A 20,741-nucleotide genomic window follows, 5' to 3' on the forward strand; every position below is an offset into this window, starting at 1 on the left:
TCTCATGATTGTCTCTTGTGTGTTTCCAGCTTCTCTCATTAGGGTCCATTGATATTTGCAGCCATGGATTATGATCTGGTACATTACATACCCAACCAAAAGAAAAAATCTTTTTGTCTTTTTTTTCATACTAAGAACAATCGATATTCTCATTCTTGATTCTGGGTTTTTTTTTTTTTGGTTGTTGCCAGGTTCGTTCCAAGAAGAGTATCAAACGAACAGAATCCACCAAATCAAATCCATGGTGGTGGGATAGTCATATCGGTCTCAAAAATTCAAAGTGGCTTGAGAATAATCTCGATGGTGAGTCCATTCTCGCATTGTGTGTCATTTTCATGTGAAAAAAAATATCTCATTCGGCTTAAGGTTTCCTAAATTAGGTGGTTAGTCTTTTTTATTTATTAAGGAATTATAAAAATGAAAACTTTATTATGTTTTTTTTTGTGTGATGGATGATGGATGATGATCAGAGATGGACCGGAGCGTGAAACGGATGGTGAAGTTGATAGAAGAGGATGCTGATTCGTTTGCCAAGAAGGCAGAGATGTATTACCAGAAAAGGCCTGAGCTTATTAGCCTTGTCGATGAGTTTCACCGTATGTACCGTTCTTTAGCCGAGCGGTATGAGAACATCACCGGAGAGTTGAGAAAAAGCTCTACTTTAGAGCTTCAGTCACAGGGCTCTGGCCTTTCAGATATCTCTGCTTCCGACCTTACTTCTGTCTGGACCTCTAATGATCTCAATAGGTTAGGCCGCCCCCCTTCTGGACGACGTGCTCCTGGTTTCGAATACTTCCTTGGTAATGGAGGACTCCCCTCTGATCTTTATCACAAAGATGGAGATGATTCTGCTTCCATTACTGATTCTGAACTTGAATCTGATGACTCTTCTGTGACTAATTACCCTGGTTATGTGAGTATTGGCTCTGATTTTCAGTCCCTGAGCAAGAGGATCATGGATCTTGAGAGTGAGCTACGTGAAGCCAAAGAGAGACTTAGGATGCAACTCGAAGGGAACACCGAGTGTTTGTTGCCGAGGGTGAAAAGTGAGAGTAAATTTGTTGATTTCCCTGCGAAACTTGCTGCTTGTGAGCAAGAACTGAGAGATGCAAATGACAAGTTACAGAATTCAGAAGACCAAATTTTTATGTTAAGGAGTCAGCTTGCAAGATATTTGCCATCTGAGTTGGATGATGAACAAGGTGAAGAAGAAGAGGCGGCTTCAACTCAAGACCTGGACATTGAGACTTTGTCTGAAGAGCTGAGAATTACAAGCCTGAGGCTTCGGGAGGCAGAGAAACAAAATGGCATCATGAGAAAAGAAGTCGAGAAAAGCAAGTCTGACGACGCAAAACTCAAGAGTCTGCAAGATATGTTTGAGTCAGCGCAGAAAGAAGCTGCAGCATGGAAAAGCAAGGCTAGTGCAGATAAAAGAGAGGTGGTGAAGCTGCTGGATAGAATCTCCATGTTGAAATCGAGTTTAGCTGGTAGAGATCATGAGATCAGGGATTTAAAGACAGCAGTGTCAGATGCAGAGGAGAAGATTTTTCCAGAGAAGGCACAGGTCAAAGCCGAAATATCGAAGCTGTTGGAGGAGAAAAGACACCGTGATGATCAGTTCAAAGAGCTGGAAGCCCAAGTGCGTTATCTTGAAGATGAGATGAGAAAGGTGACCAATGAGAAACTAGAAGAGGAGGAAAGGCTTAAGGGGGTAATCGAGGTGCTGACACTGGAAAAGGCGGAGAAAGAGAGATGCATAGAAACGTTAAGCAAAAAAGTGAGCGAGCTAGAGTCAGAGATCAGTCGGCTTGGATGCGAAATAAAAGCAAGATGCGATAAGACAATGGAGATGGAGAAGGAGGTGGAGAAGCAGAGGAGGGAACTAGAAGAAGTAGCAGAAGAGAAGAGGGAAGTGATAAGACAGCTCTGTTTTTCACTAGACTACTGCAGAGACGAGTGTAAGAGACTACGCTTAGCCTTTTCAGGTCATCGACCAGCAAGACCATCATCCATTCTTGCTTCTTAATTCTTTTGTATAGTATTATACACTTTTGTAACTTTGTTGGTGATACATTTTCACATATAGGGAGCTGTTTTGAGATTGGATTGTAACAAAAAAAAAAGCTCATAAGATTTGTGAACAATTTGTGTTTGACATTAGATATGCATTATCTAGTTTTGAGTTCTGGAACTGGAATAAAGCAAAGGTTCGTTTCAAACGTTTACAAATACTGCTGTATATGACTTTTGGAGCATTGCTCAAGTAAAAATCACATACAGATGCATGTAAATAAGAAGAAAGAGTTTCATTCTCTTATTCTGAACATATCATCATTATAGGTAATGTGGGTGTGCTCTGTACAGCTAACAACCCGGAAGAGAATGCTTACTTGAGATGTTCAACGTCCTGCAAAAATCAAACTTCCCCAGGAAGCATAGTATCTACCGGACCAAGATCACAGTAGGCGATGCCCTGAAACACACATCCATGAAGCAACTAAGGTTAGCTTCTATTAAAATGGTTTTTGTTTCAATAGACAAGACAGATACATACCTCTCCAGTGAGGTGTGCAACACACCTCTTCTCAGCCAACAGTTCCGCTTCTGACTGCAATATTTTCATGTCTCAGTTAAACTTCAGGCATCTAGATACAAAACCCGAAAAAGACTAATCTCTAAGAAAGCTCTACCTTGGCGATTCGTTTACGAAGATAGTCATCAATTTCTACATCCTTGACAAGTTCATAATCTCCATCTCCCTAAAAACAAACACAATTTTGAGACACGCCTCTAGAGGAAGCTTTTAATTTTAAGAATAAGGATAGAACATACCTTTGACCGGCATGGCATGCTGAAGACGAGGCCCTCTTCAATACCATAGGGATTTCCATCCGTGTACACCTAAGATTACATTAACACAAACCCTATAAAACTTTGAACCAATCTATCTTGTTGTTATCTAAATGAGTGTAAAAGAAGATATACCCCAGTCGAAAACCAATCTCCCTCAGGAGTAGGAGTTACAAGTGACTTTATAGCATCAACAATGGAAACAGCAGTAGAAGCAGCAGAAGATCGACCCCATTTCTGAATTAATAACCCACCTCTCTGTAAAACCAAACGCATAAGGAACTTACTCAACCAAACGTTACATTTCTCCGTTGCAGAAATCATCACAATGTCAGAGGAAACGCCATTTTTACCTTTTGCACACTCTCAGTGAATCCCTCTTCTAACCATTTGTGATCAGTAATAACCTCCTTCACAGGCAGGCCATTAATTTTGGCATTTAAAAAGTCTGGCACCTGATTCACCTCTAAAAAATAAGAGAAACATCCCAAGATATAGAAAGAAAATAGTTGACACTAGAGTAAGATAAGGCAAACCTGAGTCGTGGAGTGATTGCCCCATATGGTCATGTTAGACACTTTGTCGTAGAAGACGCCGGCTTTAAGAGCAAGCTGCAATATGGTATTGTCAATCATATGTATGAATTATACTGTATATGTTTGTTTGTGTGTTGAAATATATGGTACCTGGCATTTGGCCCGATTCTCGTCCAACCTCGTGAGGGCATGGAAATTCTTTGCAGGAATGTTAGGAGCATTTTTGAGACAAATCAAGGCGCTGAAAAAGAGAACATAAAATAAGAAAAGCTATACTAAAGATGGTGGATGTTGACTGAGAGATGGAGAAGAAATGTAACTTACTTGGTGTTGCAAGGGTTTCCCACAACAAGGACCTTAACATCAGGAGAAGCAACTTTGTTGAGAGCTTTGCCCTGCTCAGCAAAGATTTGGCCATTGATGTCCAACAAGTCAGCACGTTCCATTCCAGGGCCTCGAGGTTTTGCACCAATGAGAATAGCCCACTCCACATCTTGGAACACTTCATATGGATCTGTTCCTATATCAACTTCTCTCAACAAGGGGAACAACGAATCCTCCAACTCCATTGCAACACCTTCGAGAGCTTGGATAGATCTCTCTGATCCTAGCAGTTTCAAAGCAATGGGTTGATCTGGACCAAACACTGCCCCTGAAGCAAGCTACACGCTCGGAAAACCAAAGTTACATTATAGAAATAAGACCAATGATTGGTTAACCTTATCCTGTGAAACAGTAATTTTCAAAAAGGATCAACTTACTTTGAAGAGAAGATGGTTTGAAATCATCCCTGCAGCACCTGAAACTGCAATATTGATTAACTTCTTCCATGATTTTGTTTGTTCTTCCTGCAAACACACACACACACTTTGATTACTCAAACTGAAAAACAACTCCAGATTTAGATAACAACATTTATAAAAGTACTATCATCTCCATGTGAAGTCTCCAAACTCGAGTCTCAAGATAAGATTTTTATTTTTTTTTAAACAGTAATAGGATCAGTAAGGTACAGCTTTAAGATCATAGGTGAGGCAGAAAACTCCATAACACTCTTTCTTCGTCTTCGCCAATCCATTTTCTTGAACCGCAACAGGGGCTTGGCTACTTTTTATCACAAATTCCACAAAAAGCATCTAAGATATCAGATAAGTTCGAATTTTTTACAGAGCTAATAAAGGATTAGGAGCGTAAAAAGCGACTTACTTCTGAGAAACGGAGCAAGAGAATTTGGAGTTGGGAGCTGTGTGGAGAGGTGGAAGAAGAAGGTGGCGAAAGTGGTTTGAAAGATGCAATTTTGAAGAGAGACGAAGCCGAGACGAAGAGTTGAGAAAAGTCGACGTCGTTTTGGGGGCTGAGAGCTCTGCCATGGCCATTATCGCAGAGACACAGATTGTGATAGTGAGATATCAGAACTTGGAACTATGGACAGAGAGAGAGAGAGAGAGCGCGCCAAGCGACACAAGAGTAAGAAAAGAGGATTGGGGAATCTGTGGATAAGGCTCAGCTCATGACACTTGTCACTCTTCTGACAATCCACACCGTTTATCTTCTTTGACTTTAAGCCCAATTAAAAGGCCCATTAACAGGCCCAATTTTACTAATCGGAGAGCTTTGTTTTTCGTCCTCTCCGGCAACATTGCATCCGCTGAAACAAAACAAAAAGGTTTCAACTTTGATCGAAAATGGAAATCTTTGACAATTGGGTTGCCGAGTTTGTCCTTCGTCGTCAACACAATCCTAGGGTTTTACCTACTAAACTGATCTCGGCGCTGCAATTGGGAGATTCCTCCGACTGCTTAAAGCTAAAGATATCATCCGTTTTGCGGGATATCTCTAATTCGTTGATCCGAGGTGCGATCGACGAGGGAACGCTTGATCTTCTCGAGGTTCTTGAGAAGCTTCTGTTGCAGCAACACTCGTTACTTATGGAGTCTCACAAGTCTGCTTATTGCTGGACGGCTGCTGAATGCACGCTTAGATTCATGTGGCCATTGATTGCTTCGGATGGGTTTTTCACCGAGGCTCTTGAGAGGATATGGACGAAGAGGATTGGGGTTTTAAAGGAGAGAGGAAGCGATTTGGTGAGTCGTGATTTGTTGAAGTGGGAGACTGATTTGAAGAGAGCCCTTGAGGATCCTGAGCTCTATCAGCGGATTCGTGAGAGTAACATTAGGTACACTGCCATTACCTTTCTCACTCAGCTTCTCAAAGAGCAGTGGGCATTACTTGGGAGTTCATCTCTTGAATCAGTGGTCCAAAGGAGGTTTCTTAAGCGCAAGGCTGATAACGTAGAGGAAGATATTGTTGACAAAAGAGGGAATACAAATGCTGCTGATGAAAGCACGAGGCGTTTAGAGAGTGATACTATTGATAACGCTAACGAGCCGCGTGGTGAGAGTGGGGACGGGAATGGGAACAATAGAGAAAACGATAATGATGTTGAAGGAGTGGGGTGTCTGGTAAATGAGAAACATGCTTCAGAGGAGGAGCAGACAGTGGGTGCACAAGAACAGGAATATGAGCCAAGTCTTGATAAGGGAGACGAAACGGCTGCTCGAGAACTGAAGGGTTATCTGTTAGAGATTCAAGGACAGATCGACCCTTCCACTAGGCAAAGGGAAGAACCTAACAATGCAATTGATCACTCGGTAAATATCACTCCTCCGCCTACTCGGATGAATAGGACTGGAACAAGTGGTCAAGACCATAACGAAGCACCGGTAAGTGTTCGTTAATTTTACCTCAAGATGCTTTCTAAAAGTCTTGTTCTTTAGTTCATGTGGCTTAATTGTGAAGCAACAGGATGATGTAAATAAGAAAGGTTCGGATAGTCAGGGAACATGGTCTGGCAGAGTTCGGCCTCGTCGACCAACCCCAGTACCTCTGAATGTATCTCCATTGAAGAAGGGCGGATTGGCGAAATCCCATGTCAGAAGGCCAAAGAAATTCTGGACACCTGAAGAAGTGGAAGCTCTGAGGGAAGGAGTAAAGGAGTATGGAAACACTCTTTGCCTAGTCCTGTAATCTATTATCAATAATCAATAGTGGTATATCTTGGACATCGTTAAGCTTATAACTCTGTCACTTTGTTGTTGGTGTGCAGGTATGGTAAATCATGGAAAGATATAAAGAATGGAAACCCTGCAGTATTCGCGGAGAGGACAGAGGTGAGCATGTACTTTTAACTTTCATACTCGCAATTTACTTGAACAAGATGATATATACGAAGTGTGAGTGATATAAATGATGTAACTTGGTAGGTGGATTTGAAGGATAAATGGAGGAACTTAGTCGGTGGGTAGAGGTAAACATACTTTTGTGAATTTTATGCTATGGGTTTTAAAATGTTGTGGAGTTATTGCCTTTGGGACATATCAACTGTAAAGAACATGGTGGAGAAAGGGCCATTTCACACGTTGTGTGGTGAATGGTAATGATGAATGAGCAGAATATAATGATATGCTCGTGGGAAAAATTCTGGCTGCAACCTCTGTAGTCAGTGTCAAACTTATACGGCTTTTCTTGTTTCGGATATATTCCATCCTTTATCTTCAATTTCCTACCATTCTTCTCTCTCTCCTTTTCCACGTGTCAACTAACATCTAAACCAGAACAAAACTGTAGTCAAATATGCAGATCATGGCCATTTAGATTTATGAGATAGCCTATTAACATTTGGACCCTCCTTAGATATTGCCTGTTAACATTCAGAACCTCCTTAGAGAGCTCTCTTGAGCATATCTATTGATTTAACGCATATTTGATGTGTGTGTTATTAGTTTATCACAGAACCCTGAACTCCTTGAGGGCTGAAGGAAGTCGCCGCGAACAAAATAAAAGCAAATTGTTCAACGGTGATGTCACGATCACTCTATTCTCTACAACTTCTTGTCAATTTCCCCACTTCTGTTCTGACTTTTCCCCTTTTCTTTGTCGTTTTATTTTTGTTAACCTCAATCTTTTTTGGATTGCTTGTGTCCACCAACTAATTATTGGTTCGTTTGAAAATCTAGCAGTTTCCACAAAACTCCTTCGTCCCTGTATCACATTCCCCTGAAAACATACTTTCTCAACTCTTATCCTCTTTGCAATTGTATTTGTGGCTCACAAAATAAATCAAGGCATCTTTTTTTCTTTTTTTTTTTTTCCTATTTAGCTTACATACCCATGTGTTTAAAAAATGTGGTACACGTTTGATGATTTCTTTCATGCTGTGGCTTGAGCATCTTTTATTGGAAGCAAGATTTGTCTATTGGATTTTTAGAAATATATTATATGTTTTTTACAATTGGGTCAATAAAAATAGATATACATATGATTTTTATAATATATATGATGCAATCAAGGTTAAGGCAATTGTCTTTATTCATTTTATCCCAAATGGGGTGATTGACGCCAAAGACTGTTAAACATATTTTCTGCTGACGCTTCTCTTAATGAAGTAAGAGAAGAAGTATATAGGAAGACTTTTGGCCACCAGAGATATCTCTGAGTTATAGAAACGAAAGTCTGTGCTCTCAATTCATTTCTGGGATCATCAGTCAGGTTTTGGTCAACCATGAATATGAATCAGGCTTCCGAGTATGTGGAAACTGATCCGACTGGCCGCTACGGACGTGTAAGTATGCAGACAGATTCTATGTCCATTGATCAAAACCTTTTTGTAACGCTTTGTTTTATGTTGGAACAGTTTGCAGAGATTCTTGGAAGGGGAGCGATGAAGACAGTGTACAAAGCAATCGACGAGAAGCTTGGAATAGAAGTAGCATGGAGCCAGGTAAAGCTGAAAGAGGTTCTGCGTTCATCTGTTGATCTACAGAGGCTTTACTCCGAAGTTCATCTCCTCAGCACTCTCAACCACAAATCCATCATTCGTTTCTACACTTCCTGGATCGATGTTCACAACCATACTCTCAACTTTATCACCGAGTTGTTCACTTCTGGGACCCTCCGACAGTAATTTCTTTACACCTTTTCTTCTTTATAAAATTACTCATTTTTTTTGCTTTGTCATTCACTTAAACCTCTTCTTCTGCCAAGATTACTCAGTGTTTTGCTTTGTATGACCCTGTCCTGTTCTTGTGCAGATACAAAAATAAGTACTTGCGGATAGATATCCGGGCAATCAAGTCCTGGGCTCGGCAGATCTTGGAAGGGCTTGTTTATCTCCATGGGCACGACCCTCCTGTTATACATAGAGACCTTAAGTGTGATAATATCTTTGTTAATGGGCATCTTGGACAAGTCAAAATTGGCGATCTTGGGCTTGCAAGAATGCTGCGGGATTGCCACTCTGCTCATAGTGTCATCGGTATGTTACAAAAATCGTTTGTCCTCACTTCTAGTCAAATTTATATGCTTATTATACCTCAATACCTCTTTGCGTAGGCACTCCGGAGTTCATGGCTCCAGAACTATATGAGGAGAACTATAATGAACTCATTGACGTATATTCCTTTGGTATGTGCTTTTTGGAGATGATCACCTCTGAGTTTCCGTATAATGAGTGCAACAATCCAGCGCAGATTTACAAGAAAGTTGTTGCGGTATGTCTTCTGATCTGTGAGCATATAGATGAAGCTATCGGTTGAACCAGGCATGAGCCTTCTAATGTTGTCTTTCCAGGGAAAGCTACCAGGAGCCTTTTACAGAGTTGGAGACATCGAGGCACAGAGGTTTATTGGAAAATGTCTCGTGTCTGCCTCAAAGAGAGTATCAGCAAAAGAACTATTGCAAGATCCATTTCTTGCCTCTGATGAGTCCTGGATGGTATACGCAAGTGGTGCTGGGAATCCAAAGCCCTTCTTGAACGAGAATGAAATGGACTCGCTGAAGTTGGAAGATGATGATGAGTTAAGGACACAGATGTCCATCGCTGGGAAGCTAGGCGCTGAAGATAACAAAATCGATCTGGAAGTACAAATCGCATATGATAATGGTAAGAGGGACTAATTTGATTAAGCAGGTCATTTTGTTATTCAGTCATATAATTGTTTCTTTCTTTCCAGGCCTGGCAAATAATGTGTTCTTTCCCTTTGACATCATGAATGATACTTCCATTGATGTTGCAAAGGAGATGGTAAAAGAACTCGAGATCATAGATTGGGAGCCAGTCGAGATTGCTAAAATGATTGATGGAACGATTTCTTCTTTGGTGCCTGGTTGGAGCTATGAGGAAGATGATGAAACCTCTCATGATCATCATCGTCATCGCACCGAGCCTTTCGACTCTTCTTCCTCGCACTCGCCATCCTCCCAAGCTTCACTCTCTAACTATATGGCACGAGGCCTTCAAGATTGGGTACAAGGTATGGTAAAGTAACACCAGTCTCAACGTGCATAGTGTGACAGATGTTTATTATAAAAGTTTTTAAGATAAAATTAAAACTGCAGATGATTTACACGATGAGACGTATTCTCAGAGTTCTTCCCATTCAGGGTCTTATTCCAACCTCAACTACATAGCTGTTGATGAGCACAGCTCCCAGTCTCCTGCTATGAGCAGAACTCACAACTTGACGAGGTTTTGCCCAGAAGAAAGCTCTCATCTACAGTCAGGACAAGCCAACGTGTATGCAGCTTCCAGCTCAACTAACAGAAGATTGGCTTCAGACAACCGCACACTTACAAGGAACCGATCATTTGTAGACGTGCAGAGACAGTTACTACACCGGTCGCCAGGGGAAGAGGCTAGAAAGAAAAGATTGTTCAAAACTGTTGGAGACGTAGAAACAGTTGGGTTTCAGTCACCTTATGCGGTTTCACGGAAGCCACCGAGCTCAAGGCGCTAAGCTTCTCCTGTATTTTAATTACTGTAAATCTATTCATGTAATATCTAAGACTGTGAGAAACAAGTTTGCTGGTTCAAAAATGTAAAAAGTACATTGTGATTTAATAAAGTTTGTGCAGAGGCTGCGTTTTGGTTACAGAGAGAGTCTTTAAGGGAGGTGNGACTCTTCTTCCTCGCACTCGCCATCCTCCCAAGCTTCACTCTCTAACTATATGGCACGAGGCCTTCAAGATTGGGTACAAGGTATGGTAAAGTAACACCAGTCTCAACGTGCATAGTGTGACAGATGTTTATTATAAAAGTTTTTAAGATAAAATTAAAACTGCAGATGATTTACACGATGAGACGTATTCTCAGAGTTCTTCCCATTCAGGGTCTTATTCCAACCTCAACTACATAGCTGTTGATGAGCACAGCTCCCAGTCTCCTGCTATGAGCAGAACTCACAACTTGACGAGGTTTTGCCCAGAAGAAAGCTCTCATCTACAGTCAGGACAAGCCAACGTGTATGCAGCTTCCAGCTCAACTAACAGAAGATTGGCTTCAGACAACCGCACACTTACAAGGAACCGATCATTTGTAGACGTGCAGAGACAGTTACTACACCGGTCGCCAGGGGAAGAGGCTAGAAAGAAAAGATTGTTCAAAACTGTTGGAGACGTAGAAACAGTTGGGTTTCAGTCACCTTATGCGGTTTCACGGAAGCCACCGAGCTCAAGGCGCTAAGCTTCTCCTGTATTTTAATTACTGTAAATCTATTCATGTAATATCTAAGACTGTGAGAAACAAGTTTGCTGGTTCAAAAATGTAAAAAGTACATTGTGATTTAATAAAGTTTGTGCAGAGGCTGCGTTTTGGTTACAGAGAGAGTCTTTAAGGGAGGTGAGTCAACTGTAACCATGTTTTCTCGAAAGCCTTGATGATAACGTCATGATACTCGCTCGAATTCAGTGAAAGATAGCATGCGAGAAGATCTTCCAGGTCTTTCTGTTCCCTCATCTTGTTCTCGACGATCATCTCAACCATGGACTCTCTAAAATCTTTCTCAGGATCCACCGAAGACAGAACTATCGCGAAGCTCTTTGCAACCCCCGTCTCCTTCTTCTTCCACTCGGCAGGGGACGTTCCTTCCTTTGTCTTCTTTCTCGCGATCTTGGGAGAATTTGCCCGAATCTTTATCCGTGGAGAAGACCGTGCGTTTGGTTTCTTCAGTTTCTGCTGTTTCCTCAACTGAAAAGGTGGTTCCTTTACAGTCTCAACCCGAAGAGGACTTGAGTTTCCTGAGACTGAAGGATCTTCAGAAACATCATCCGGCTTCCCCACAGAGCGGTTGTCCTTGATGTCAACTGAATGCGGTTTAGGATCACGTGAAAAGCTATAGTTTTGGTCAGAAGGAGATGAGACACGATATGACGAGATTTCAACGGAGGAATTAGAGATTACATTTGCAGAGGATGATGGTTTAGACCGATGGTTCCGAGAAGAGGTGAGAGAAACATGAGAATGGAGAGAAGAAGAGGAAGAAGAGATCTGCTTGAGCCTTGGGGAAGGCTTGTAAACGGTTTTACGTTTGATCTTTCTTTTGAAAGAAGAAGATTTAGGGGGTGAGTAATTGGGAGCTTGGGGATGAGCAGTGGAAGAGAGGCGGCGAAGAGGGTCACGAAGCTTTCTTGAGGAAGAAGCATCAGAAGACGAGAGATGTTTGGGAGAAGAATTAGGATGGTGTTTTCTGCTACTTCGTCTTCTCATGCCTTTGAGCTTATAGAGCCATGAGTGAGGCATAATGTCTGAAAATCTGAACTTGTGAGTCCCCATTTTCTGATTCATCTCTTTCATTTTGAACTCTTTCTCAAAAAAAAGAAAGCAAAAGTAAAAGAGAAACTATAAAGGGGATAAAACGTAGAAGCTCCTTTCTATCTCATTTTTTCCTTATGGTTTGCGTCTTTGAGAAGAGAAGAAAAAAGGTTAATCTAAAAGAATTAATTTTTAATTTCCCTCCTAGACGCATTCAAAAGCTATGAGTGGCTTCCATGTCAAGACTAATTCCAAAAACAACAAAGCACTTCTTTTGTAATGGCAATCATTATCTTTCCCCAACATCTCTCACCTCTCCCTTTCAATCTGTTCTAGAAAAGTACTTATTTAAAAAAAAATAATAATAATAATAATAAGTAGAAGAAACCGTACGTACGTACTATGAAAAATATGATTAGGGTATACTGATGATTATACTGAAGATCAAAAATAAACCTCAGTCTAGGGTTTTGGACTTTTGTGGGCTTGGCTTTAATCGGGTGGGCTTATTATACTAATGGTTACTGAATAAATAGACTTGACATTGTTTAAAATCGAAATTTCAGTTATTGTATTCCATTACAACCTAAGTAGTCTAGGGTATTCGAAACCTAGCGGTCTTTCATCTAATACTCTTCCATGGCACTCAAGGAAGGCTCTGCATCCACCACCGATGTAATTTTCTTCCTTATATGTCTTTCTCTTCTCTTACTCAGTGACAGTGTTTACCCATAAACAGTTAAATAAAATAAAAAAGAACTCCCCATGAATGGTTTCTTCACAATTTGACTGGACTGTTTCGGATATTTTTTTTTTTTAGGTTGAAGCAGCCACGCAGACAAGTAAGAAGTCGATTTTTTTTTTTAACTGGAATCAAACATGCATATAAATACCGTTGTGTCAATGTTTTTTTTTTTTTTTTTGGGTTGTTGTTTGATTAAACCCATCGACATTTGATATATCTCTGCTTTCGCTATGGATGTGTTTTATAGAGGAAAACAGACATTTATTGGTTTGTGAATCTTGAATGATTTTTTCTATATTGAGATTTTAACGTTATTATTAATTGTTTGATGATTCAGTGATAGTAAATCTTACGAAGCAAAGAAAGGTACGTATACCCTGGAACCTAGAAAGTTTAACAGTAACTTTGTATTTACTGCTTTCTCCAATTACTAATCTATCATTTCATTTCAACTCCTTCCATGAGCAATGATAGAAAGAGGCTCAAAAAGATAACTATTTGTTTTTTTTCAGGAAATCGATGAGATTACTAATTCACTGTCAATGGCTGATCTAGAGGATATTTTATTGAAGGTATATGTTTAATTATTTGTATATTGTATATAAGTGTTTTTCTATGACTCTATTTGTGAAATGATACTGTAAACTTCGTTGCTCGTCTATACGTTCAATTGTAAACCTCTACGTATATAAGTATGTTTTCTAGGACTATTTGCTTTGTAGGTTGTGAAGCTAATAATACTGTAAACTTTGTAGCTGATTTTTTGTTCGATTTCAAACGTTTCTTAAAAATTGAAATCTTCTATTCAGTTCACTCCAAAGAAATCTTGTTTTGACTATATATTGGAGAAAAAAGCCCCAAATAAAATGACTATAATTAAACGTCACTGACTCTGCTTATGTTTTTTTGTTCATTGACCAACCAATTTACGTGAACTATATATGTCTAATTTATGCAGGAAATTGATGAAGATGTCAAAAATGCATTTAAAAAGGTAGAAATAACATCTTTGTTTTATTTTTTATTCTTGACAAAACAAAAGATGGGCTAAATCAGTCTTACAAGCCTATAATATCTTGTTTTGACAAAGAAAACAAAAAAGGTGGAAGAATATGTTTGCAATTACGATAATCATGAAGAGGCGTTTGGAAATAATCATGATACCATATTCGTTAAGGGATTCGATTGTTCCCTTTCTAGGGATGATATCAAGAGCTCATTGGAAAAACACTTTGGTTCATGTGGAGAGATCTCTAGGGTTTTTGTTCCGTTTGAATGCAAAACCGGTTCTCCCTTGGGGTTTGTGACTTCTTGCTCGTATTTTATTTTTTATTTTAACATCTTTGAAGTTACAATAGAATCGTGAATATATTTTATTTTTTTGGTTTCCAGATATGCTTTCATTGATCTGAGGAATGACGCAAAGAAGGCGTTAACACTAGATGGAAGTTATATGGGAAGTCTGAAGCTTGAGGTTGTGATGGCTAACTCTAGAACCGAATCTGTTCGCTATCCTAACTTTAGTGGGTGTGGACGTTGTTCCCTTAATCTGAAAAAGCGCAACTACGCCGAGTTCTCGAGAACTGGTGGTGGTTGTTTAACGCCCAGGTACATAAATTAATTTTGTTTCTATTGATTTTATTGAATCGAACGTAACTTCTTATTAATTTTGTTGTTATCTTTTTTGCTCTTTGATATTATATTGCAGGACTCCTGAGCTCGACGGCATGTTTGCTGAGGTTCGTAAGCAAAAAGTTCAAAAAAAAGTTGAAGCAGAAGACCAGAGCTAATAATATTGGTCGTTTTATCTACAAGCTTCAATTCTACTTGTTTATATTTTTATATATGTTTTATGCCTTCAAGAAAACTTGTGACTCTTGCTATTTTAGTTTCATAATTATTTATACCTAAGTCAAATTATTAAAGTTTTTTTGTTTCTTGTTATGAAACTTACATTTTTAGTTTGAAAATTCATTTACTTTTTATTATGAGCTTGATTATGAAAACGAAAATCCAACTGATGGTATGTTTTTGCTCCTTCTCGAATCGACTTAGTGAGTTTAGGATTCAAGTCTGACCTAATTTGGCTAATTAATTTGACTTGACTACTTTCTTTTTTTCCTTGGCTTTCTCTTTTTTTTTTTTATAGATTTGCTTACATTAATCTGAGAAGAGGTCCAGAGAAGGCGTTGCTACTCGATATATAGTAGTGACTTGGGAGTGTTGAAGCTTGAATTTGTGATGGCTAGTCGTAGAGAAGAATGCTAGGCTATGATAACTTCACAGGTTGTCAACGTTGCTGTATGGCTAGCCACCTGCGCCCATTCAAAATATTCACTGAAAATTATGGTGGTCGTATACATCAAATAAATTAATGGCCGTCGTATAGATCCCAGGTACATTCATTTGTAAGTATTGAATCTTGATAACAAAGGAACTTCTCATTAGTAATTTTGGTTGTTTTTGCTCTTGTTAATGCAGGATGCATTGCACTTCTTCTGATTATGAAGAGGATGGTGATGAAGCAATGGTGACCAACCACAGCTAGTATATATTGGTCGTTTTTTCGTTGCTGCTATAATGTCTTATGGACCAGCTACATCAGTAATTTTTATGTTCATGTGAATAAGGAAAACTCTTGTATAATGACTCCAGCTCTTTATTATTTTCATAATTTATGCTTATAAATCATATTATGATAAAGCTTATAACTAAAAGCCCACCTTTCAACTTTAAAATCAAAGTACATCACGTAATTGACTTTATCTCAAAGAATTGGAATACCCAGATTTCACGGATGTATCAGAAGGCTAATCGGTTTGCCAATACGTAGATTAGAAAACTATGTTTTTTCTTTCCACTTAGATTTTCATGCACGCACTTATTGTTCCAAATTGTGTTATGTCGTTACAGTGCCGGCCCGTAAGTGTATGACGCCTAAAGCACACAAAAAAATGGTGCTCCTTAACTCAACTATTTTTTTGTCTATTTTAATGAAAAATAGAGAAAGAACAAAGTAGAACACATAAAACACTTTAATATTTTAGTATAATCAGTTAACCATTTACGTTTGCTAAAGATGACAATATCAAATTATACACCAAAATCACAAGCAATCAACGAAACAACACATCATCAAATAGAAAATAGTTAGTAGAGAATAAATTTACTCGAATATTAAAATAGAAATGAGTCTAAGTGCATGAACGTTTTAACTTGTAACAAATTATCTACACTTGATCGCAAGTTAGTCTATGAATCACGATGACATCCATAACAAATTAACTTGTAAACTAGTTCAATTGCTATTTTTAACCATATAATCTTTATATTATGTAATAAAACAATATTAAGAAATTTAGATAGAACAAAATATTATGGATTAAGATAAAAATAGGAAAAATATAAATGTGGAGCTGGTTTGAACCCCTTACATGACACTAAAAATTAAAAATAAAAGCTACTACACTAAAGGAAGTTTTCTTTATATGATGCCCCTAAAATCTATTTTAATATTTGGCGCCTAAAGCTCTCGCTTCATTGGCTTTAGGTCAGGGCCGGCCCTGTGTCATTAGGACAGGAAACTCCGATTCCACGATATAACGTAGTCACGGCTGAAGATATATGTGTTGTGGTGGAAGAGAAGGGAGAAGTCAAAATGTTAAAGAGATAAGGAACTAAGGAAGAGATGGTGAATGGTGTGATGATGATGATCCGACTAAGTTAGTGAAAACTGTCAACAATCACTTGTGATTTTTTAATGTCTTTATTATCTTTTTTTGTTTGTCAAAGCCATCGCTTAGAGGAATGAGAGCATAAAATGTTTTTTCACGTTCTGACAGATTAGGTTCATCGAAACCACTAACTTTTCATTTTAGTCAACAAAAAAAAACATTTTTTTCTATGGGAATATAATAATAATGTTACATAAATAAATAAAGTTAACTTGAATTCTAAAATTGACAAATAAGGTTATTTTTAGGTATATGAAATTGAAAAAATACCGAGATGACTTTAGGAAGTGGCCTACCTAATTTGACACTTCTTCAACTACACCCTTTGAATTTTTCTCGTCTTTACCTTAATTTTTTTTTGGTTTATTTACCCTTTTTTCCCTCCTCTCTTTTTTTTTTTTTTTTTCTTTCTCATCAACTCCGCTATCTCTCTCTCCTGATTTGGCCTTCTTCAAAAACTGGAAAAAAAGCAAATCAAGAAAAGAGAAGAAGAAGAATCCATAGATGTGTCCATTAAGGATAATCCTCATATTCCTTTCGGCGACTCTCGCTGGCTTCTTCGTTCTCAAGAAGCTCAACTCTACCTCCGACGATCCTCTCGACGATTCCTTCACCGACGCTGCTGAACCCGCCGACGACTCTGCCTCTGGATTCTCCAAGGTTTTCTTCTTATTATAATCCTCCGATCTCAGTTCTAATGCTTCTCTCTCTCTCTCTCTCTCTCTCTCTCTCTCTAATTTGGGATTAATGAATGGGGTTTTTAATGGGGTCAGGTGAGAATGGCAATGAAGTCTGGATTTTGGACATGCGTTGACATGGCAAGTGGTCGCTATCTCTGGAACCATATCCGCTCCGATTCCAAACGCTCTTCTTGAGTGTTTTTGTTACTCTAATCTCTCTGTCTCTCTATTGTCTGTAACTGTGTAATTTTGCGGCAATGGACGGCAGTCAAAACCGCATATTGTCTTTTGTGTACTATAATATAGATCTTGTCTTCTTCACTATACTTAAAAATCTCTCAATAAAGTTGAAGTCTTTTTTATCCCATTTTCAAAATCAACTCAAGTGGAGGATGTTTATGTTCTTGTTCTTCCTGTTATCAATTGAAGTTCTCACTCAAACTCACAAGTTTTGCCACTGAGAGTTTCTGTTAACGACTTTATATTATGCAGATTCCTTTCTTTTTTTCACAAACGAAAAATGTAAGAAACTCATATACGTTTCAAGTCAGAGAGTTAAGCAAAATTCAAAACTTAAGATGGTAACAATTTTTCGAAACTACAATGCTTCTTCCTGTTCTTGTTTCTGTTCTTGTTCTTGTTCTTGTTGTTGTTGTTGTTGTTGTTGTTGTTGTTGTTGTTCTGTCTCTTGCTGTGAAGCAGGCTCATCTTTCTCTCCCTGCCAAACCCACACAATATCTGACAGAGCAGGTCTAAGATCCTCTGCTACTAATTTCTGATACTCGAGAGTATCTCCATTAGATTTCTTCACTTCCACTAGATGAAACGTTGGGGTTACTTGGAATATCTCTGCATCCATTGATAGAATTCCTTTTCTTCCCTCTTTTAAACGTTCCAGTTTGAACAACCCTGCTTCTCTCTTTCTTATGCTCAGTTTCAATCGTTGTGCCACCTCCTCTAGCGTAGATATGATCACTGAAGCAGGTTTCTGGGATGTGAATCTAGACTCTCTCTTGTTATGCACATCTCCAAACAGTCCTGCCAGATCAAACCCAGCAGACAAGGCAATTATATCAAATGCGTTCAAATTTGTAGGTTCGTCAGTATGGTTTTCCTCCGTCACTCTGTCTCCATTCTCACTTGGGCCTGCTCCGTTCTCACTTGGACCTGCTCCGCTCTCACTTGGACCTGCAACACCAGCTTCCACAGAATTCATCTCTTTGACTCGTTTCTCCATCCGTTTCTGTTTCATATGTAAACCTTTTCTGAACCAAGAACTCTCTCTGATTTTTGCGATGGTGATTCTAGTTTCAGGGTTAGGGTCTAGCATCTTACACAACAGCCTCTTCACTTCTGGAGCAAACCAGCTTGGTGCCTTAAAATCAGCCTTTCCTATCTTCCTGTACATCTCCATCAAATTGGAGTCATGGAAAGGTAGATAGCCAGCCAACAGAACAAACAAAACCACACCACAAGACCAAATATCCGCTTTTGTGCCATCATAGCCTTTTCGATTGATCACTTCGGGAGCAACATATGCAGGTGTACCACAAGTAGTGTGGAGGAGGCCATCTTGTCGCTTGCAGTCAGCAAGAGCACTCAACCCGAAATCAGATACCTTGAGGTTCTCGTTATCATCTAGCAGCAGATTCTCTGGCTTTATGTCACGATGATACACCTCTCGGCTATGACAAAAATCAACAGCGTTGATAAGCTGATAAAAGTACTTCCAAGCAACATCATCTTTCAACTTCCCTTTAGCAACCTTGTTGAAAAGCTCACCACCTTTACAATACTCCATAACAAAGTAGATCCTTGTTTTCGTTGCCATGACCTCATACAGCTCAACAACATTAGGGTGTCTAGCAATCCTCATAACAGATATCTCACGCTTGATCTGTTCGATAAGCCCAACTTTCATAACTTTTTCCTTGTCGATCATCTTGATAGCAACACTCTGGTTAGTAAGAATACTTCTTCCATAATACACCTTGGCAAAAGTACCTTGACCCAGTAACCTCCCAACATCATATTTATCGGTCAAAACACTTGGCTTATTTTCCATCTAGTCTAATACAAACTTAGCAGACAGCCGATAAAAGAAAGAATAAAAACACACTAATTGCTCCAGAGATAGCTCAAAGATTGTGGTAGCTCATGGGTCGTGACCTCATGAGCTCGTGAAACTAATGCCCTAGTGCCAAGAGGACATATCTTCCAACATTTCAGAGTTTCTAAACAAGAGGGTGCTAAATGTATTGACAGAGCGGTATGAATACAACACCTTCACAGAAACTTGGCGGAATCTGAGCCTGTTGAAGTAAATACACAAAAAGCAATGAGATCTCACTTCAACCACCAATCAAGTGTAATAAGAGATGCAAACGTTGCTCACAGAAATGGGAAACGTGCTTTATCGTTTGTTTATATCGAAACGCAATTAGATCAAAGAAGAAGAGAAAGCGACCACGATTCACTAAACACAAACTCTCAAACCCATAAACAAGAACAGATCANTTACAATACTCCATAACAAAGTAGATCCTTGTTTTCGTTGCCATGACCTCATACAGCTCAACAACATTAGGGTGCCTAGCAATCCTCATAACAGATATCTCACGCTTGATCTGTTCGATAAGCCCAACTTTCATAACTTTTTCCTTGTCGATCATCTTGATAGCAACACTCTGGTTAGTAAGAATACTTCTTCCATAATACACCTTGGCAAAAGTACCTTGACCCAGTAACCTCCCAACATCATATTTATCGGTCAAAACACTTGGCTTATTTTCCATCTAGTCTAATACAAACTTAGCAGACAGCCGATAAAAGAAAGAATAAAAACACACTAATTGCTCCAGAGATAGCTCAAAGATTGTGGTAGCTCATGGGTCGTGACCTCATGAGCTCGTGAAACTAATGCCCTAGTGCCAAGAGGACATATCTTCCAACATTTCAGAGTTTCTAAACAAGAGGGTGCTAAATGTATTGACAGAGCGGTATGAATACAACACCTTCACAGAAACTTGGCGGAATCTGAGCCTGTTGAAGTAAATACACAAAAAGCAATGAGATCTCACTTCAACCACCAATCAAGTGTAATAAGAGATGCAAACGTTGCTCACAGAAATGGGAAACGTGCTTTATCGTTTGTTTATATCGAAACGCAATTAGATCAAAGAAGAAGAGAAAGCGACCACGATTCACTAAACACAAACTCTCAAACCCATAAACAAGAACAGATCATTCAAGTTATATCATTCCTTCACCCATTATTAAGAACACGAAGCATAGATCGCTAATCAGAAAGAAAGAAAAAACCCTAAAATTTAAACATGTAATCGAAAATTCGCACGGAGAAAACAATACATAAGTAATTCCCAAACACATATGATCAAAAAAGGAAAAAAAACAAAAAAGAAAAACAATCACCGGTGAAGAAAGAGAGGATTCTGGAAACGATTCGGAGATCTCGATCGAATACGCGCAGATCTCTCTCTCTCTCTCTCTCTCTATACCCAACCCCGTAAGTTACCTTACCAACGAGCCCTTCTCTTGCTTATTTCTTTCTGTGTTTTTTTTTCTTTTTACCAAAAAAAAAAAAAAAGG

At 39.0% G+C, this 20,741-nt stretch overlaps 9 protein-coding genes across 20 annotated transcripts; 6 read left to right on the forward strand and 3 right to left on the reverse strand.

Annotated features, from left to right (window-relative positions):
- Positions 1–2,185, forward strand: LOC104761930 (protein NETWORKED 4A). Its single transcript, XM_010485110.2, has 3 exons — positions 1–78; positions 192–303; positions 471–2,185. Exons 1-3 carry the CDS (start codon positions 64–66, stop codon positions 2,024–2,026), a joined length of 1,683 nt encoding a protein of 560 aa, XP_010483412.1. The 5' UTR covers positions 1–63; the 3' UTR covers positions 2,027–2,185.
- On the reverse strand, positions 2,134–4,853 carry LOC104761929 (malate dehydrogenase [NADP], chloroplastic-like). Of its 2 annotated transcripts, none has more exons than XM_010485109.2 (12): positions 4,593–4,853; positions 4,400–4,490; positions 4,148–4,234; positions 3,711–4,048; positions 3,537–3,627; positions 3,387–3,461; positions 3,204–3,305; positions 2,986–3,108; positions 2,833–2,901; positions 2,691–2,759; positions 2,555–2,608; positions 2,134–2,473 (listed from the first exon to the last, which is right to left on the reverse strand). In XM_010485109.2, exons 1-12 carry the CDS (start codon positions 4,760–4,762, stop codon positions 2,417–2,419), a joined length of 1,326 nt encoding a protein of 441 aa, XP_010483411.1. In that variant the 5' UTR covers positions 4,763–4,853; the 3' UTR covers positions 2,134–2,416. The 2 variants fall into 2 exon arrangements, with proteins under 2 accessions (XP_010483411.1, XP_010483410.1); XM_010485108.2 differs by having other exon boundaries at positions 4,400–4,493; positions 4,593–4,851.
- Positions 5,041–7,567, forward strand: LOC104761934. 7 transcript variants are annotated; one of them, XM_010485119.2, is made up of 5 exons: positions 5,041–6,109; positions 6,186–6,409; positions 6,493–6,556; positions 6,650–6,693; positions 7,169–7,567. In XM_010485119.2, the coding sequence occupies exons 1-4, from the start codon at positions 5,072–5,074 to the stop codon at positions 6,689–6,691; spliced, it is 1,368 nt and encodes a 455-aa protein (XP_010483421.1). In that variant the 5' UTR covers positions 5,041–5,071; the 3' UTR covers positions 6,692–6,693; positions 7,169–7,567. The 7 variants fall into 7 exon arrangements, with proteins under 7 accessions (XP_010483421.1, XP_010483422.1, XP_010483425.1 ...); XM_010485120.2 differs by having other exon boundaries at positions 7,179–7,567; XM_010485123.2 differs by having other exon boundaries at positions 6,186–6,382.
- Positions 7,741–10,317, forward strand: LOC104761933 (probable serine/threonine-protein kinase WNK4). 3 transcript variants are annotated; one of them, XM_019240333.1, is made up of 8 exons: positions 7,741–8,007; positions 8,080–8,345; positions 8,477–8,700; positions 8,778–8,935; positions 9,015–9,327; positions 9,398–9,697; positions 9,783–10,189; positions 10,299–10,313. In XM_019240333.1, the coding sequence occupies exons 1-7, from the start codon at positions 7,948–7,950 to the stop codon at positions 10,178–10,180; spliced, it is 1,719 nt and encodes a 572-aa protein (XP_019095878.1). In that variant the 5' UTR covers positions 7,741–7,947; the 3' UTR covers positions 10,181–10,189; positions 10,299–10,313. The 3 variants fall into 3 exon arrangements, with proteins under 3 accessions (XP_019095878.1, XP_010483416.1, XP_010483414.1); XM_010485114.2 differs by having other exon boundaries at positions 10,290–10,307; XM_010485112.2 differs by having other exon boundaries at positions 9,783–10,317.
- LOC109130611 (probable serine/threonine-protein kinase WNK4) lies at positions 10,347–11,079 on the forward strand. Of its 3 annotated transcripts, none has more exons than XM_019240336.1 (3): positions 10,347–10,422; positions 10,508–10,914; positions 11,024–11,079. In XM_019240336.1, exons 1-2 carry the CDS (start codon positions 10,392–10,394, stop codon positions 10,903–10,905), a joined length of 429 nt encoding a protein of 142 aa, XP_019095881.1. In that variant the 5' UTR covers positions 10,347–10,391; the 3' UTR covers positions 10,906–10,914; positions 11,024–11,079. The 3 variants fall into 3 exon arrangements, with proteins under 3 accessions (XP_019095881.1, XP_019095880.1, XP_019095879.1); XM_019240335.1 differs by having other exon boundaries at positions 11,015–11,077; XM_019240334.1 differs by having other exon boundaries at positions 10,508–11,040.
- Positions 11,030–12,230, reverse strand: LOC104761931 (transcription repressor OFP3-like). The gene has a single exon (XM_010485111.2). It carries the CDS (start codon positions 12,013–12,015, stop codon positions 11,053–11,055), a length of 963 nt encoding a protein of 320 aa, XP_010483413.1. The 5' UTR covers positions 12,016–12,230; the 3' UTR covers positions 11,030–11,052.
- LOC104763556 (polyadenylate-binding protein 2-like) lies at positions 12,613–15,220 on the forward strand. Its single transcript, XM_010486915.2, has 9 exons — positions 12,613–12,648; positions 12,794–12,815; positions 13,056–13,084; positions 13,231–13,290; positions 13,677–13,712; positions 13,809–14,017; positions 14,111–14,326; positions 14,427–14,457; positions 15,200–15,220. Exons 1-9 carry the CDS (start codon positions 12,613–12,615, stop codon positions 15,218–15,220), a joined length of 660 nt encoding a protein of 219 aa, XP_010485217.2.
- Positions 16,824–17,499, forward strand: LOC104761940. Its single transcript, XM_010485137.2, has 2 exons — positions 16,824–17,112; positions 17,226–17,499. Exons 1-2 carry the CDS (start codon positions 16,957–16,959, stop codon positions 17,325–17,327), a joined length of 258 nt encoding a protein of 85 aa, XP_010483439.1. The 5' UTR covers positions 16,824–16,956; the 3' UTR covers positions 17,328–17,499.
- Positions 17,597–19,622, reverse strand: LOC104761939 (CBL-interacting serine/threonine-protein kinase 10-like). Its single transcript, XM_010485135.2, has one exon. The coding sequence runs from the start codon at positions 19,195–19,197 to the stop codon at positions 17,731–17,733; it is 1,467 nt and encodes a 488-aa protein (XP_010483437.1). The 5' UTR covers positions 19,198–19,622; the 3' UTR covers positions 17,597–17,730.

Source organism: Camelina sativa, chromosome 18 (assembly GCF_000633955.1).
Source record: "Camelina sativa cultivar DH55 chromosome 18, Cs, whole genome shotgun sequence".
NCBI lineage: Eukaryota > Viridiplantae > Streptophyta > Magnoliopsida > Brassicales > Brassicaceae > Camelina > Camelina sativa.

Bases quoted from the DNA above. Each gene is read 5' to 3' on its own strand.
- LOC104761940 (XM_010485137.2), top strand. From the start codon at position 16,957: ATGTGTCCATTAAGGATAATCCTCATATTCCTTTCGGCGACTCTCGCT. The intron at 17,113-17,225 runs GTTTTCTTCTTA...TAATGGGGTCAG, and splicing joins CTGCCTCTGGATTCTCCAAG to GTGAGAATGGCAATGAAGTC.
- LOC104763556 (XM_010486915.2), top strand. From the start codon at position 12,613: ATGGCACTCAAGGAAGGCTCTGCATCCACCACCGAT. The intron at 13,085-13,230 runs GTACGTATACCC...GTTTTTTTTCAG, and splicing joins ATCTTACGAAGCAAAGAAAG to GAAATCGATGAGATTACTAA. The intron at 13,713-13,808 runs GTAGAAATAACA...GTTTTGACAAAG, and splicing joins TCAAAAATGCATTTAAAAAG to AAAACAAAAAAGGTGGAAGA.
- LOC104761933 (XM_010485112.2), top strand. From the start codon at position 7,948: ATGAATATGAATCAGGCTTCCGAGTATGTGGAAACTGATCCGACTGGC. The intron at 9,328-9,397 runs GTAAGAGGGACT...CTTTCTTTCCAG, and splicing joins ACAAATCGCATATGATAATG to GCCTGGCAAATAATGTGTTC. The intron at 9,698-9,782 runs GTATGGTAAAGT...TTAAAACTGCAG, and splicing joins CCTTCAAGATTGGGTACAAG to ATGATTTACACGATGAGACG.
- LOC104761930 (XM_010485110.2), top strand. The intron at 304-470 runs GTGAGTCCATTC...GATGATGATCAG, and splicing joins GCTTGAGAATAATCTCGATG to AGATGGACCGGAGCGTGAAA.
- LOC104761939 (XM_010485135.2), bottom strand. From the start codon at position 19,197: ATGGAAAATAAGCCAAGTGTTTTGACCGATAAATATGATGTTGGGAGG.
- LOC104761929 (XM_010485108.2), bottom strand. From the start codon at position 4,762: ATGGCCATGGCAGAGCTCTCAGCCCCCAAAACGACGTCGACTTTTCTC. The intron at 3,109-3,203 runs GTAAAAATGGCG...TTGGTTTTACAG, and splicing joins TCACTGAGAGTGTGCAAAAG to AGAGGTGGGTTATTAATTCA. The intron at 2,609-2,690 runs GTAGAGCTTTCT...AAAATATTGCAG, and splicing joins TTCGTAAACGAATCGCCAAG to TCAGAAGCGGAACTGTTGGC.
- LOC104761931 (XM_010485111.2), bottom strand. From the start codon at position 12,015: ATGAAAGAGATGAATCAGAAAATGGGGACTCACAAGTTCAGATTTTCA.
- LOC109130611 (XM_019240336.1), top strand. From the start codon at position 10,392: ATGGCACGAGGCCTTCAAGATTGGGTACAAG. The intron at 10,423-10,507 runs GTATGGTAAAGT...TTAAAACTGCAG, and splicing joins CCTTCAAGATTGGGTACAAG to ATGATTTACACGATGAGACG.
- LOC104761934 (XM_010485119.2), top strand. From the start codon at position 5,072: ATGGAAATCTTTGACAATTGGGTTGCCGAGTTTGTCCTTCGTCGTCAA. The intron at 6,110-6,185 runs GTAAGTGTTCGT...TTAATTGTGAAG, and splicing joins AAGACCATAACGAAGCACCG to CAACAGGATGATGTAAATAA. The intron at 6,557-6,649 runs GTGAGCATGTAC...GTAACTTGGTAG, and splicing joins TATTCGCGGAGAGGACAGAG to GTGGATTTGAAGGATAAATG.